The sequence below is a fragment of the Balaenoptera physalus genome, assembly GCF_965194825.1.
Source record: "Balaenoptera physalus genome assembly, chromosome: 1".
NCBI classification, from domain to species: domain Eukaryota; kingdom Metazoa; phylum Chordata; class Mammalia; order Artiodactyla; family Balaenopteridae; genus Balaenoptera; species Balaenoptera physalus.
The window spans coordinates 90654715-90672559 of NC_138882.1; the positions used below are offsets into that span (position 1 = coordinate 90654715).

The 17845-nt window shown below is 38.2% G+C and overlaps 1 protein-coding gene across 1 annotated transcript in view; it reads left to right on the forward strand.

Annotated features, from left to right (window-relative positions):
- The window catches only part of NOTCH2 (notch receptor 2), a 178782-nt gene that overhangs the window by 38076 nt on the left and 122861 nt on the right, over positions 1–17845 (forward strand). The window contains exon 2 of the mRNA XM_082457807.1: positions 15868–15949. Within this exon, the coding sequence (XP_082313933.1) occupies positions 15868–15949 (82 nt within the window). The remainder of the gene's footprint in view (positions 1–15867; positions 15950–17845) is intronic.

A 17845-nucleotide genomic window follows, 5' to 3' on the forward strand; every position in this document is an offset into this window, starting at 1 on the left:
TACATTTGTTAATATTTGCTTTATGTATGTAGGTGCTCCTATGCTGGGTGCACATAAATTTACAATTGTTATACCTTCTTCTTAGATCAATCCTTTTGTCATTATGTAATGTCCTTCTTTGTCTCATTACAGTCTTTGTTTTAAAGTCTATTTTGTCTGATATAAATATTGCTAGCCTAGCTTTCTTTTCATTTATATTTGTATGGAATATCTTTTTCCATTCTCTCACTTTCAGTCTGTGTGTGTCTTTAGATCTGAAGTGAATCTCTTGTAGGCAGCATATATATGGGTCTTGTTTTTGCGTCCATTCAGCCACTCTCTGTCTTTTGATTAGAATATATAGTCTATTTACATTTAAAGTAATTATTGATAGATATGTACTTATTGCCATTTTTTTTAAAGGTAAGGTAACTACAGGAGGAGATGGAGTTAAGATAAAGCTTTTTTTTAAAAATTAATTTATGTATTTATTTTATTTTTGGCTGTGTTGGGTCTTCGTTTCTGTGCGAGGGCTTTCTCCAGTTGTGGAGAGCGGGGGCCACTCTTCATCGGGGTGCGCGGGCCTCTCACCATCGCGGCCTCTCTTGTTGCGGAGCACAGGCTCCAGATGCGCAGGCTCAGCAATTGTGGCTCACGGGCCCAGCCGCTCTGCGGCATGCGGGATACTCCCAGAGCAGGGCTCGAACCCGTGTCTCCTGCATTGGCAGGCAGACTCTCAACCACTGCGCCACCAGGGAAACCCCTTATTGCCATTTTGTTAATTGTTTTCTGGTTGTTCTTTTTATTTCTTTTTTGTTCTTTCTTATTCTTTTGCTCTCTTCCCTTGTGATTTGATGGCTATCTCTTGTGTTGTATTTTGATTCCTTTCTCTTTTGTTTGTGTATCACAGATTTTTGGTTTGTGGTTACCCTGAGTCTCATATATAACAACATAAACATCTATATATTTCACTACTTTTGTCTTTTAGACTTCCTATTAGCTTTATAAGTTGTTGATCTACTACCTTTACTGTATTTTTACCTTTACCAGTGAGATTTTTTCTTACATAATTTTCATATTTCTAGTTGTGGCCTTTTTTTCTGCTTAAAGAAATCCCTTTAACATTTCTTGTAAAGCCTGTTTAGTGGTGCTGAACTCTTTCAGCTTTTGCTTGTCTGTAAAACTCTTTTTATCTCTCCTTCAACTCTGAGTGATAAACTTTTTGGGTAGACTGTTCTTTGTTGTAGGTTTTTCCCTTTTATCACTTTGAATATATTGTGCCACTGTCTTCTGGCCTGTAAAGTTTCTGATGAAAAGTCAGCTGATAGTATTATGGGAGTTTCCTTGTACTTGTTGCTTTTTTCTTCCTGCTTTTAAGATTCTGTCTTTATTTTTAATTTTTGCCATTTTAATTATAGTGTCTCTTGGTGTGGACCTCTTTGGGTTCATTTTGTTTGGGACTCTCTTTGCTTCCTGGACTTGGATGTCTGTTTCCACCCCCAGTTTAGGGAATTTTTCAGCTATTAATCTTCAGGTAAGTTCTCTGCTCCTTTCTCTCTCTCTGTTTTTTCTGGGACCCCTGTCATGCAAAATCAGTATTCTTGATATTGTCCCAGAGGTCTCTTAAATGGTCCTCATTTTTAAAAGTTGTTTTTCTTTTTTTCTGTTTAGCTTCAGTGATTTCCACTACTCTGTCTTTCAGATTGTTGATCTGTTCCTCTGTATCATCTAATCCACTGTTGATTCCTTCTATTGTATTTTTTTATTTCAGTTATTGTATTCTTCAGCTCTGTTTGGTTCTTCTTTATATTTTGTAACTCTTTGGTAAAATTCTCACTGTGTTCATCCATTCTTCTCCTGAGCTTGTTGAGCATCTTTATGATCATTACCTTGAACTCTTTATTGGGCAGATTGCTTATCTCCACTTTGTTTAGTTCTTTTACTGAGATTTTGTCTTGCTCCATCCTTTGGAACATATCCTCCATCTCCTCATTTTGCCCAATTCTCCATGTTTATTTCTATGTGTTAGGTAGGTCAGTTATGTTTCCCGTTATTGGAGAAGTGGCCTTATGTAGGAGATGTGTGATAAGGCCCAGCAACATGCTCCACTGTGATTACCAGAGCTATATGTTCTGGGGGTATCTCCTATGTGGGCTCTGTGCACCCTACTGTTGTGGCAGGGATAACTCCTGTGTGCATGCTGATAAGTGGGGCTGGTTCCTGGCCTGGTTGACTGCAAGGCCATGTCTCATGCAGTAGCTGTGAGCCAGCTAGAGGGAAGGGTAGGCTTCCCATGCAATTGACTGTTTGGCTTGAGGGGGCTTTGGGGATGGTGCTAGCCTCCTGGAGGGCAGGGCTTCCACTGAAGTCTTGAACCCTTCAAAGTCATCCAAGAGGGTTTGAATCAACTTCTTCTAAGCTCCTGTTAATGCTGATATTTTGACCTCTTCCCACGAATCACAAATGAGCTCAATAATATTTAGAATGGTGAATCCTTTCTAAATGGAGGTTTTCAATTTCCTTGCCCAGATCCATCAGAGAAATCTCTGTCTATGGCAGCTATAGCCTTACAAAATGTATTTCTTAAATAATAAGACTTTAAAGTCAAAATTACTTATTGATCCATGGGCTGCAGAAAGGATGTTGTGTTAGTAGCAATGAAAACAACATTAATCTCATAGTACATGTCCATCAGAGCTCTTGGGTAACTAGGTGCATTTTTATTGAGCAGTAATATTTTGAAAGGACTCTATTTTTCTGAGTAGTAGGTCTCAATGGCGGGCTTAGAACATTCAGTAAGCCATGTTGTAAATGGGTGTACTCTTACCTAGGCTGTGTCGGTCCATTTATGGAGCACAGGCAGAGTAGATTTAGCATAATTCTTAGGGGCCCTAGGATTTTTGGAGTAGTATTCAGTAAATAAGCATTGGCTTCAACTTTAAGTTACCAGCTATATTAACCCCTAACAAAAGAGCCTGTTTTTTGAAGCTCTGAAGCCAGGCGTTGACTTCTCTCTAGCTATGAAAGTCCTGGATGGCATCTTCTTCCAATACAAGGATGTTTCATCTATACTGAAAACCTGTTGTTTGGTGTAGCACCTTCATTAATTATCTTAGCTAAGTCTTCTGGATAAGTTGCTGCAACTTCTGCTCAGCACTTGCTGTTTCACCTTCTGCTTTTATGTTAAGGAGATGACTTCTTTCCTTAAACCTCATGAACCAACCTCTGCTAGCTTCAGACTTTTTTCTGCAGCTTCATCACTTCTCTCAGCCTTCATAGAAATGAAGAGAGTTGGAGCCTTGCTCTGGATTAGGTTTGACTTAAGGGAATATTGTGGCTGGTTTGTTCTTCTATCCAGACCACTAAAACTTTCTCCATATCAGCAGTAAGGTTGTTTCACTTTCTTATTATTTGTGTGTTCACTGGAGAAGCACTTTTAATTTCCTTCAAGAACTTTTCTTTTGCATTCACAACTTGGCTAAGTGTTTGGTGCAGGAGGCCCAGCTTTCGGCCTATTTCGGCTTTCAACATGCCTTCCTCACTAAGCTTAATCATTTTTAGCTTTTGATATAAAGTGAGAGACGTGTGACTCTTCCTTTCACTTGAACACTTAGAGGTCATTGTAGAGTTATTAACTGACCTAATTTCACTTTTGTTGTGTCTCAGGGACTATAGAAGCCTGAGGAGAGGGAGAAAGATAGGAGAATGGCTGGTTGGTGGAGTGGTCAGAACACACACATTTATTAAGTTCACTGTCTTACACGGACACAGTTCATGGCACTCCAAAACAAAGTAGAACCATCAACAATCACTGATCACAGATTATCATAACAAATACAATGATAATGAAAAAATTTGAAATTTTGTGAAAATTACCAAAATGTGACACAGAGACATGAAGCGAGGAATAGCTGTTGGAAAAGTGGCACGACAGATTGGTTCTATGCAGGGTTGCCACAAACCTTTAATTTGTAAAAATGCAATAAAACAAAATGCAGTAAAATGAGATAAGCCTGTATACAAGATTTTCTGTTTGCTGTCTTTCTTGGCTCATCCAGCAACAGTTAGATGAGCAGGAATGGACATGAGCATTTGCAGGCCAAATTGTGACTGTTAGTATGCTGGGCTGTTTTTATTCAAATGAGTGGTGTTAACTCCACAGAAATCTAAGTAGTCTTAGAGATAAATTCTTGCTTACATGCACAGTAAAGAAAGAATGTGAGTAGTTGAGAGTTTTATGGAGTTGGAGGACTAGAGTTTTTCAGAGGGATTGATTGAACATTGAAATTATCAGCTCTTCATCAAATTTTTAAACATGCATTATTATTATTCTTTTCTGTCGACCATGGGGCCAAAGTTTTGTTTGCGTGAGTTGGCATAGATGTGTGTCTGAAGAAACAAAAGAAGGGAGGGATTGAAAACAAAACTACATAAAAATGGAAGTTTGGGGCTGTATTTCATGTTTTCTTTTACCCTTGATATTTAATAAAGATTATTTTCCTTCTGTTACCTTCCTCTGTTCCAAGGTTGTTGCCCCAGGCATGTTCTCTGGAAATGGGAATGATATGCATTTACCATTTCCAGATTTAGGTATTTTCCTCACAGTGCTGGTTTCTTTGCTTAGCTGGGATATTCTGGATATGAGCCTACAGTTTAGAACCTTTTGAGCTCTTGGGTTTAGACAGTTCTCAGTGATGTGTGAAGGAATTTTGAATTGAATATTGTCCACAGGTGAATAGGGTTTACTTTTGGCTGAAGATATAGAACCTCAGTGACCCAGATAATAATATAGACATGACCCAGATGTTAGGAACTTAGCCTGTGCAAACCCTGACTTCAGAACATTTAGTGCGACTTTGTATAAAGATTCAGACCTTCTGTCATCCATTAGCGTAGTACACTGATTATGGTGTTCCAGTGACTTGATTCTTGGGAGTAACATTTACTGCTACCAACCAAGGATTTAAAAAAATCCTTCCTGTGGGGAAGGATGCCCATGGGGAAATCTGAAGTCGTTCCCTGGGTTTTCCCCATTTGGTTTTGGGAAGTTTCCATGACCTTATATAATAACATATAACAATATAGATTTTTCCATTTTCATTTTTGACATAATTTTGTCCCTTATTCTTTCTGTTTAGGGTCTACCTCTAAATTAACAAACAGTAGAAATTGTCTACTCCATTTAAAAAGCATTCTGAACAATTTAAGCTAAAAGAACACTTTGTTTCTTTTGGGTGGGTATCAAGAAAATTATATATATTTATAAAATTCTTTTCCGGCAAGGGTACTTAAAAGCATGTATTTGAAATTAAAGGTTTTTTGAAAAATGGAGCTGTGCTTAACAAAATAGTCTTTTAAAAATTTTACAAAGGGAGCGTTTACTAAAAGCACAGGAAATTGGTGATAGGCAGAGTTTGTCTCTGATAAGAGAACAGATAGAGACCATAGAACAGAACAGATAATAGAATATATAAGACAATGGAATAATACCTCAGATTGGACTTTTATGACCACTAAGCAATACAGAAATATATAGTCCTTTGTGTGGAGAATAATTTAACTCCAAATATGATATAACTTCTTACCCTCTGTTGTGTTTTATTACACTAAGATCCTGACCCTTTTGGACATGAAAACCTTGTAACTGTTTTGGTCAGAGTCATTTTACAAAGGATTAGGTACTTACAGTGAAGAAATACATTGGAGCTATTTTGGACCATATTGGTGCTTATTGTTTTGTGGATGTGTATCAGTGTATCTACCCATGGGGAAAATAGTACTGTACAATAAAAGCATACTATCGCTCTAAGACACTGATGAAAGAAATTAAAACTGATACAAACAGATGGAGAGATATACCATGTTCTTGGATTGGAAGAATCAACATTGTGAAAATGACTATACTATCCAAAGCAATCTACAGATTCAATGCAATCCCTATCAAACTACCAATGGCATTTTTCACAGAACTAGAACAAAAAATTTCACAATTTGTATGGAAACACAAAAGACCCCGAATAGCCAAAGTAATCTTGAGAAAGAAAAACAGAGCTGGAGGAATCAGGCTCCCTGACTTCAGACTATACTACAAAGCTACAGTAATCAAGACAGTATGGTACTGGGACAAAAAACATAAATATAGATCAATGAAACAGGATAGAAAGCCCAAAAATAAACCCATGCACATATGGTCACCTTATTTTTGATGAAGTAGGCAAGAATACACAATGGAGAAAAGACAGCCTCTTCAATAAGTGGTGCTGGGAAAACTGAACAGCTACATGTAAAAGAATGAAATGAGAACACTCCCTAACACCATACACAAAAATAAACTCAAAATGGATTAAAGACCTAAATGTAAGGCCAGACACTATAAAACTCTTAGAGGAAAACATAGGCAGAACACTCTATGACATAAATCACAGCAAGATCCTTTTTGACCCAGCTCCTAGAGAAATGGAAATAAAAACAAAAATGAACAAATGGGACTAATGAAACTTAAAAGCTTTTGCACAGCAAAGGAAACCATAAATAAGATGAAAAGACAACCCTCAGAATGGGAGAAAATATGTGCAAATGAAGCAATTGACAAAAGATTAATCTCCAAAATTTACAAGCAGCTCATGCAGCTCAATATCAAAAAAAAAACCCAATCCAAAAATGGGCAGAAGACCTAAATAGACATTTCTCCAAAGAAGATATACAGATTGCCAACAAACACATGAAAGAATGCTCAACATCATTAATCATTAGAGAAACACAAATCAAAACTACAATGAGGTATCACCTCACACCAGTCAGAATGGCCATCATCAAAATATCTACAAACAATAAATGCTGGAGAGGGTGTGGAGAAAAGGGAACCCTGTTGCACTGTTGATGGGAATGTAAATTGTTACAGCCACTATGGAGAACAGTATGGAGGTTCCTTAAAAAACTAAAAATAGAACTACCATACGACCCAGGAATCCCACTACTGGGCATATACCCTGAGAAAACCATAATTCCAAAAGAGTCATGTACCACAATGTTCATTGCAGCTCTATTTACAATAGCCAGGACATGGAAGCAACCTAAGTGTCCATCAACAGATGAATGGATAAAGAAGAAGTGGCACATATATACAATGGAATATTACTCAGCCATAAAAAGAAACGAAATTGCATTATTTGTAGTGAGGTGGATGGACCTAGAGTCTGTCATACAGAGTGAAGTAAAATCAGAAAGAGAAAAACAAATACCGTATGCTAACACATATATATGGAATCTAAAAAAAAAAAGAAAAAAAGGTCATGAAGAACCTAGGGGCAGGATGGGAATAAAGATGCAGGTGTAGAGAATGGACTTGAGGACACGGGGAGGGGGAAGGGTAAGCTGGGACAAAGTGAGAGAGTGGCATGGACATATATACACTACCAAATGTAAAACCGATAGCTAGTGGGAAGCAGCCGCATAACACAGGGAGATCAGCTCTGTGCTTTGTGACCACCTAGAGAGGTGGGATAGGGAGGGTGACGCAAGAGGGAAGAGATATGGGGATATATGTATGTGTATAGCTGATTCACTTTGTTATAAAGCAGAAACTAACACACCATTGTAAAGCAATTATACTCCAATAAAGATGTTTAAAAAAAAAAGCATACTATCTTAGCTTAGCATTCACTTGGAATTTTTATACCTATGTTTTCTGCATTTGCCGTTTAGATGTAAATTATTTGGTTTCCGTTCAAACCATTTAAATCAATTCTTACCATAATACACATGGCTTAAGATTCACGGGGGAGAGTGTTTCTTTATTCATGCAAATTTTAAGATAGGAACTTCCAAAGATGTTTTAGTTTTGTGAAGATTAAAAAGTATGGTTCCACTTTCTCAACTGTTCATCCCTGTTAAAGGCCAGGAAATTTGCACCATTTTTTCCTCATTATTTTACTTTTCTACTCCTTACACAATATGAAATCAGAGTTATTAGGCACAGTCACATTTGGGTATCCCCGTGCTTATTAAAATTGGAGCCTTAGAATATTTTAAACACATAAACCGATTGTTGAGTTTGTTAAAGGGTTTTGTCAAAGTTAGAGATAGTTAGTTCATTGAATATTTTATGAATATTGAGTATACCTGCTGCGTTCCAGGCACTGTTCTAGGTCCTGGTTATACAAAGATGAGCCAATCATGGTCACTACCTTTAGAGAATTTGCTCAGAGGTGGAGAGAAATTGGTGAGCCTGTATTTATAATGCATCTGCCCAAGATGTAAGGGGAGTACAGAGGAGGGACATTTAAATCAGATTGGACGGTCTCTGAGGGCTTCTTAAGGAAGGTAATGCTTTATTCGTGATTTGAAATATAAGTAGGAGTTAGCAAGATGGAGAAGGAAGAAAGGGAGGGGAACTATTTTCCAGGTGGAAGAATGTATGTGTGTGTAGAGATGATTATTAACAAATTGTTCACATATGATTTATAAGTATATGTGTATTTTTCATATCTTGCATTTCATATGGAAGAGGAAGTCCATTTTCATCCTCAAAACTAAGAAATTAAAATTTAACTCATAAGTAAATTTTTTCTGCAGTCTTTAAAAATACAGCAAAATAAAAGAAAAAGAAAAAAAACACAGTGCGTAATATATGTTAACATAGTACAGCAAGTGTGCCAAATTTTGTTTTTTGCAATAAATCCAACATTATAAAATAGGACAAAAATTGGAATTTTTAAAATGAAAGATTATTATAGATTCACCAACTCACTGGGATGAATATCTTCATAAAACAAAAATGCTATTAATAATTTAAAAAATACCCTTATGTATAAATTCAGTTTTTTGTTGGTTATATTTTCTTAAATCAAGGCATACCTGCTTTTGAAAAGTAGTAATATTTTGCTATGAATCTTATAGCTTAAGCCTTAATTTCTGTGGGTCTGGTATCATCATCTCTTAAGTAGAAAACAAATGTTCTATTAGATGATACCTTTAAGGGGCATAGAAATCCTCGGAATGCTATCAGGAAAATAAAATTAATATCTCCCTTGTTTCATTTATGTGCCTTTTAATCAAGGCAGATTTCAAGGAGGAAGACAGATGTTTCTCCATTTTGTTTTTCTTTCAATGTACTACTTGGGATTTGAAGCTTCTGCACTTCTTCTGTTTGTTTGGATTTTTTTTTTTTTTTTCATGGCTTAATCCCAAAAAATGGAATAAAAAATTTAGCGAAAGCTTTGTTGTTTGAAATTGCAGGGTGCTGAGAGACTTATTGCAAATCCCTGATGTCTCCCTGTCTGCCCTCAATTCTCCTATTTTTGGTAATAATGCAAGCAGTCATTTTAGAAAACTTTGCTGTGTTCATTTTACTGAGCCTCTTCCAGAACCATGTGCCTGAAGCAATAGCAGCCAGCCACAGCCAAGGTCCTAGGGCATAAACTCAGACTTCATCTTTCTCAAATGCTGCTACTTGAAATTTGCATAAACGTTGAAAAGAAAATTAAAAGGGCCTTCTATGCCTCCTCTTCACATATTTTAGGAACCCCAGCCATTCAAGGCATTAAAATGTCTTTTGAGTCATCAGTGGATGTAAAAGCACAAACAGATGCCATCCTGCAGACAGAGGGAGCAGGATATGAAAAAAATCATGTGAGATAGACGACAGAGGCTTATTTGAAGAGGCTACAAAGCAACAAGTAATGCCAATTTAAAACGATTACATGTTAATGCAACAAGTGAAACACATTTGAAGGCTGCTCAGATTACACCGGCTGGGGTGCAGACTTAATTACTCATGTTAGAGATTTCTAAAACAAAGGGAGGCTTTTAAACCAGTCATATGTAGCTGGCATGATACTGAAAAGCCCTGGAAAACCTAGGTAAATGCCTAGAGGAAGTTTTAAGGACAATTCCATTAAGTCTGGATATCTTGGGCCTGTCCCTAAATGGGCAAATTCCTTAGGCACTGGAACTGGTAAAAATCAATGACAGTTTATTCTGTTGTTTGCAGTATTTATATACAAATGAGGCTGATAAACTTTACTAGAACCTTGTCTGGACTTAGTTATACTTAGTGCTAAACAACAAAGGTTTGTGTTGTATTTCTTAAAGGTTCTGTCTGGAGTGATTCTGAAATTGATATTGAGAGAGTCTGCTAAAGGTATACAGTAAAAACAATTTTTATTTTACTCCTATTTATTTTAGAGTCATTTGGGTAGGTCATTTTCTATCTGTCCCTATTCCTAACTTCCCTAGATTGTGTGCACCATGAGAATAGGAATTGTTTGATCCCTGTTTGATTTTCATGCGGTGCTTAGTAGAGGGCCACACTCAGAGTAGTCGTTCAACAAATAGTAAAAGCACCATATGAAAACTGAATGACATTTTTGCTCATATATAGTGTTATTTTACCTTTCATGAATTACTTCTCCCTGTGCTTGCAGTGGTATACCTTTTTTTTTTGAGCAGTGAGTGACTGCTTTTTGTAGTAGTTCAGGATATCTTTTACTAGACCTTTATTGGTGGCAACTGGGAAGAATTTATTCCATTTATTGATATTATGTCCTAAATTGCTTAGGGCTCTTCTATTTTTCCAGATTTCTCAGTTTGTTAAACTGGGGTTTGATTGATATAACAAGTTCCTCTAAAGCCACCATTTATCATGGAGTCAATAACAAAGAATTTAAGTACCTACTATGTGGGCAGTCCTTTTTTGAGCTCTTACTATGTGTCAGGCATTGTTCTAGGCTCTTTAAATGTATTAATTTAGTTCATTCTTGCCAGGGCTCTGAGAGAGATTATTTTGTACATGAAGAAATGAAAGTACAAAGAGGATACAGAGATAGATAGTAAATGGTGGGGCTGGAATTCCAACTGAGATCCTGATTTCAGCATTTACGCTTTCAATCACTAAACTATATTGCCTGAAATATACAGAAGAGAAGAAATGGTTTCTATCACCTAGGAACTTAAAAGTGTAAAAGCCGAGAGAGTTAGGAGACAGTACAGAATTAAATGCTAAATTGTGAGTTATGAGTGTTACAAGGGTAGGGGTTGGCCTGTGAGGACAGAAACGTCCAGGGGAAGCTTTGTGGGCTAGGCAGAAGGTGAGCTGGGCCTAGGAGGACGGAGCAGAATTTAGATTGTAAAGTGGAAGTGGCAATCAGAGGAAGCTGAGATACTAGTGGAGGCAAAGAACTGAGTTCACAGTGGTCTGTTCAAGCAAGAGGCTGCATTCAAAGCGGTTCGAGGTGAAATGCTGGGCGCATAATGTAGGCTGCGATCTTGAAGGCCAGGGTGAGGGCTTCGACTGGAAGAAGGAAGGAATGACTCATCCCTGGAAGAAAAAGTGCCAAGCTTGGCTCTGTACCTACCGAAGGTACTGCATCCACCCCTCAACTGGTTCTTCTGAAGCCAAGCTGAGAATAAGTTCTGAAAACTAAGAACTGAAAGCCACTGCAGATGAGCGAGTGGTGGACTGACACTTGTAACATTGTCATTCTGGAAGGTTAGATGGGATTAGAATAAAATCCTTACCATTTGCGGGGGGAGCTGAGAAAATGAGTGGCTTCGGCCTAGTCTAAAATGGGGTGACTTGCATAAGCTTATATAAGAAAGGAAGAAAAGCCTTCACACACTGGAACATTTAACAGTCTTGACTTTTTTCAAACACAGATCTGGTTGTGTTGCTTTCCTTGCTTAGAGCAGCCCAGGAGTTCACGCTCACCCTTAGAGTAGAAGCCGTAATCTAACCCCTGCCTGCCTTCCTTGCTGTTTCCTATTACCCTCCCCGTTGTTTAATAATTTCTAGCCATACAGACATGGAATACCAGTCTCATTCCATCTCCAGGCCTTTACGCTTGCTGTTTCCTCTGCTTGGGATCACTGTTTCCCCATATCTTCATGATTCTTGTTCATTTGAGTCTTAGCTCAAAGGAAACCACCTGAGAGAGGCCTTTCCTAGTCACTTTATCTAAAGTAGGTCCCTACACCTCCAGCCTTCCTGATTACGTTGTATCCCATAACTGGGTTCTGTTTCCAATAGAATCTATCACTTACCACTGTGAGATAATAAATAAATTCACTTATTCATTATCTGTCTTTCCCTAGTAGAAATAAGGTTCATGAGGACAGGGACTTTATTCTGTTAACCATGGTTTCGCTGACATCAGGGCCTGCACCTCACATAGTAGATGCTCTGTAAGTACTTTTTTTTTTTTTTTTAAATGAATTTGGCTGCTCCCTGAGGCTTGTGGGATCTTAGTTCCCCGACCAGGGATTGAACCCGTGCCCTCGGCAGTGAAAGTGTGGAGTCCTAACCCCTGGACCTCCAGGGAATTCCGTCTGTAAGTATGTTTCTGAGTATTGGAAGACTAGTCCCCAAATATGCAGTACAGAAAATGTGTGAAAATTGGAAATATTCTAGATATTGTGTCACATTGCCAAGTGATGGAGTGATGAAATTGGAATCCACTGCTTCTTTTTGTTTTTGCCCCTTTTGGGGGCAGGGGGCACGCACATATATGAGATTGATATTCGTCAGCCAGCATTTATTGAGTAACCTCTGTAGCTTAAGATGAAAATTCGGGAAAAAGTCACTCCTTTTGTGAGTGACCGGTTTCTCTGAGTCTATTAAAACATCAGTTTAATGTCTTAACTGATACGATGGAACATTTCACTTTTTACTTTACACATATAAAGCTGCTTTTAATTTTATTGTTAAATTTAAGTGTTTTACGTTGGGGAATAAAGTAAATTGAATTTTGAAATGAGATCTTTTCCAGCCTCACTCACTGTCATGGTTTTTAGTTATCAAAGTTTTAACTTCTATATTTATGACAAATAATTACAGTATTCATTTAGAAATAGCCTCTGAGCAAAGTTGTGAGTCTCAAATTGTACTTTTTTGTTGTTGTTGTTGTTATTCATCCAGGCAATATATTGTCGTCTAGATCATCCAAGACTTCGGGTGGATTATATAGTCTTAGGGGATTCCTTAAAGTGGCCCATCATGCCTTAGTACAGGTATTGTCTGCAAGTGTGGCCCCTCAGAGCAGCGGCATCAACATCACCTGGGAGCTTGTTAGGCATGCACATTCCCAGGCCCCCTTTAGACTGACTCACTCAGAAACGGGGGGGTGGAGTCCAGCAATCTGTGTTTTAACAAGCCCTCCAGATGATTCTGATACACACTAAAGTTTGAGAACCGTGGCTCAGTAAATGTTAAAGGTTCAAGGTAGCATGATCCTACGGATCAGCCAGATGGCATTAATTATTAGCCTTGTGAGCCTACCTCCTTTTTGGTCCCTGAATTTGATTGGTTCACTAAGGCTAGGCTGTGAAGTTATTTTCTAGATTGATTGCCACATATTGACTTTAGGTTGTTTGTATTTCTCTGCACCTGTCACTGTAATGATTTGCCAGGATGCTTAATAGGAACAGACTGTGATTTTTTTTTTTTTTTTTGCACCCATGGCTTTCTGAGTCATGGGTGGCTGGCTCCTTTTGTCCTTCTGGATAGATTTCTCTAGGTACCAGGCATGCCATTCATCTACTTTTAATGAGGGAGTTGTCACTGTTGGAACACAGGGAATCCTTCAGCAGCATTTAGTTTACCCCAGTTTGGTTTACAGGTTGGGAAATTGAGCCCCCATGAGGTTGTGCTTTTCTTGCAGTAGTGCAGCTAGTTTGTGGTAGAGTCAGCGTTTCGGGACTCCTGACTCCCTCCACTGCCCCAGGATTCCTGCAGGGGGGAGGCCAGAGCTGTGGCTTGCTCTGGGCTGCAGGGGGAGGACAGAACTCTGGCTTGCTCTGGGCCTGCGGGACATTCCTTTCCTATTTAAAGAAAAAAGCAAATAGAAAAAAAAGTCAGGAAGTTCTCATTGAAACTAATAAAAGTGTCTAAAGAGAATAAAAAAATCAGTTTGAGAACTTTGGTATGGAGGAAATAACCTGACATTAACTGTTTTAATTATAGTTGTTGCATTGGGCTTATCAGTGTGGGAAGAGGGAGCATTTGAGCCCTACAGGGAAGTGGGATATGGACAACAAGATGACCCTCTTCCTGAATATGCCTGCTCGGGCTGCAGCCTAGTGACTGCTTGTGTGATACCAATAGCTGTCATGGAGACGGGGCTGGACTCAGTAAGGCCCAGCAGTGTCACAGCTAGCGCTATGGAGGAATGCCCCATGAGGAGGCCTCTTAACCTCCTTGGCCTTCACTTTCTAATACGTGGGTATAATAATACCTATTTTGCCCCTCTTGAGAAGAAAAATGTCAGATGGTGGGAAGCACTGTATTACTGTAGTTAAGAGCACAGACTCTCTCATGAGATCCAGACTCCCTAGGTTCAAATTCTGGTTCTTTCACTCACTGTTGTGACAATAGGCGGGTCACTTATCCTTTCTGTGGGATGGGTTTAATGAAATTAACTACTTCATAGGGTTGTTGGGAAGACTGAATTAGTCTGTGTAAAGGGCTTAGAACAATACCTGGTATTTCGTAAGTGCTATGTGTTAGCTGCTATTGTTATCACTAGTTTTTAAAAATATGATTACCTCAAGAGCTGAGATTTTTGTAAACATGTTCTCAAAGGGTTTCATCACTTGATAACAGTACTGGGCAAATAGAAGCCTCTTATGCAGTAATTGTTAATGGAGGATCTGTTCTAACATCCAGCTTGTGCCTGGGCCCTGCTGTGAGAAGAAGCTGGTTTTGGTGCCCCGGAAGGGCAGACCTAGAGCCTCTGATATTGCAGTTTATTCATAGAGTGGTACACACAGAGGAAACTCAAAAGTGGAGACTCCTCGGTTTTGCTTTCAGGTATTTATACATGAACCATCCTAGGAGATGAAGATCTTAATAATCTTCCAGAAAAAGTTCATGGACTTCAATTTTGATTTTCATTGTTTGACAAGGTTTCTTTCTGTCTTGCCCTTCCAATTGTTACTAGTATTCTTGATAAGCGTTTTGGTGATGCAAATTCCAACTCTAAAAGCTAAACAATCAAGGTACTGTAATTATCCAGCCAATGAGGCTTTGGGTAGCCTTCCTCCTCTTCTGGCTGAAATCAATGAAAGTTTCTACTATTGCTGTTTATTTCTGGATAGTCTGCTTTTGGGAGGGATTAGGATGATGAAGTACCTTTTTATTAAAGGGACTAGGGTTCAAGAATTTGAGAATTATTGTTTTATTTATATATATATAATTAACTTTTCATTTTCTTTGCTTTTATCCCCCCTCCTCTACAATCTCTATTTATAGTCTACTTCCCATCTTTGTGTGAGCCCCTTAAAGTAAGAGATTATGTTTTATTCATTTCTCTATGAATTCCATTTCCCCTTTTTCCTCTGGATCCTAATGTAGTGTCTGATACACACTAGGCTCTCAAATACAGTTTGTTGAATGAATATTATTGATGTTTCTGATCATTTCTTGAAGTGGCCTGTTTTGAAACTTCACCTGAGGCTTAAGTAATTCATTAATATCATGGTGACCTAGTATCTACCCAGGTCTTCCTAAATATTCATTGATGAATCCTTACATTGCTCATCTGAAGTATCCAAATCCCAAGATGCTCATGGCATATCATGGATAGTATAGCTTTAATATTCTTAGTATCATTGGGAAGCAGGGATGTAACAGCCAGAGAGATAGAGGCACAGAGAATTAAGAGTACCATTCGGGCCCACAGAACAGTTATTGTGGGAAGAGACTCTTGGGATGAGCTTCTGTACTTCTATGACCGCAGGAGCCAAAAGATAAAAAGATGATTAAAACTCTAAAGGGAAACCTAAATCAAGTTGGATATGGGAATGAATGTTGACCTGGATTGGATGATGTTTCTTTGATATCTGAGGGTTATGATTAGTGACTTATTTCTAATGTGTATTTGTTTTCGTTTTTAGCATTGCAATGTCGGGACGGCTATGAGCCCTGTGTAAATGAAGGAATATGTGTTACCTACCACAATGGTACAGGGTACTGCAAGTAAGTTTTTCTCTGTTTTTTTCCTTCTTTATGTATTTTATTTTTCCTCAGTAGGAAATTGGACAAGATATGGTAATACTATTCTATTTTTAATACTCCTGTGAAATGTTACTGGTTCTCTAACTTTTCTGATGTAGTTTTTGTGGGGGATGAGGATGTGGATGTCAGATAAATGGTTAAGAAGAACTTACTGTCTTATCTTTTTCATCATGAAAAAGACTTTCAGTGAGTAGCTAGTTAAATATAGTGAGTACATTCTTTTACATTTTTCAGTTTAAGGCAGAGCCTCAGAATCGCTTCTCAACGTGTTAGCTGTGATCTTGTTTTTAAGTCAAACCAAATAGATGTTAACTTTAATTCTGCCGACTGTAAGTAAATACTACAGCCATGTGAAACTTTTTAATCTAATATAAAAAATCAATTCTGAAAGAGAGACTGTGAGAGAAGATGCACACATGCTTGTAGGGATGGGGTGGGGAGCAGGGGCTGTGGCTGAACGTCATTATATAGGTTTAAAAGAATAAGGATGAGGAGTAGATAGGACTAGGGGGTTTAGGCTAGTCCTCAAGAGCATTTCTTTTCTTTCTCTCTGATCATCCTCTAGTGTAGCCATACTTTTTGTTTGAGGAAACCTGTGAGGTAATCTCATAAATTGCTTCTCTAGGTTGCCTATGGATAATTTTTTTTCCCCCTTCAACCTCAATTGAAAATTTTTGATAGGAACATGTTTCCACTCTATTTCTTTAATGGAAAATAAGATTTGGTAATATGACATTTATTTTCTTTAACACTTTTATGGGATATATTTGTTCTTTGCTTTGGTAGAAGTATTTGCTTGATAAGCATTTTTTAAAAATTAATTAATTAATTAATTAATTTTGGGCTGCATTGGGTCTTTGTTGCCGCGCACAGGCTTTCTCTAGTTGCGGCGAGCGGGGGCTACTCTTCGTTGTGGTGCGGGGGCTTCTCTTGTGGAGCACAGGCTCTAGGCACGTGGGCTTCAGTATTTGCAGCACATAGGCTCAGTAGTTGTGGCTCGTGGGCTCTAGAGCGCAGGCTCAGTAGTTGTGGCGCACAGGCTTAGTTGCTCCGCAGCATGTGGGATCTTCCCGGACACAGGGCTCAAACCTGTGTCCCCTGCATTGGCAGGCAGATTCTTAACCACTGTGCCACCAGGGAAGCCCTTGATAAGCATTTGAAGTGAATTTATCCAACATGGTTTTGTTTCTTTTCTGGATATTTAACTGAAAAACATAACTATAATAATGACATTTTTCCAATCAAGTCTATTCTGACAACAGGATATAAGTTCTTTAATGTTATGAACAAGAATTTTCCGAGTCAGAAAAAATTTTCTTCACCAAAGTGAAAATATTTTAAGCTGTGATGACAGTAAAGCTTAACAATAGGTTGTTTGGATTGGAATAAATATAACACTGGAAATGAAATTTTTTATGTAACTGATTATGGGCTGTTCACTTAGTTTTTCTAGCTGGGAAAAAAATCCAACCAAAAACATGTGATGTAGTCTTCTCTAAGAATGGAAACACAACTGGAGATAATAAGGAAAGGAACTTAGTACCTTAGAATTGGCCATTGAAATCTTGTTAATCTCTTTTTGGCATCTGGTGTCTTAGTTACTTGCTTTATTCTATTATTTATCTCTCTCGTGGTAGTTAACCCATTATACTATGATCATTTGTTGATGTGTTTGTTTCTCCCACTAGAGTGTGAAGTCCTGGTCTTGTGTGCTTTTGCACAGTTAATGCCTAGTACAGCGCCTGGTATGTAGCTAGCGCTCAATGATATGTTTCTTGAACCAAAAGTGCTCAGTAGATATCATTCACATGTCTTTAAATCTGTTTGTCTTAAGTAAGTAGAAATGGTCCTTTCCTC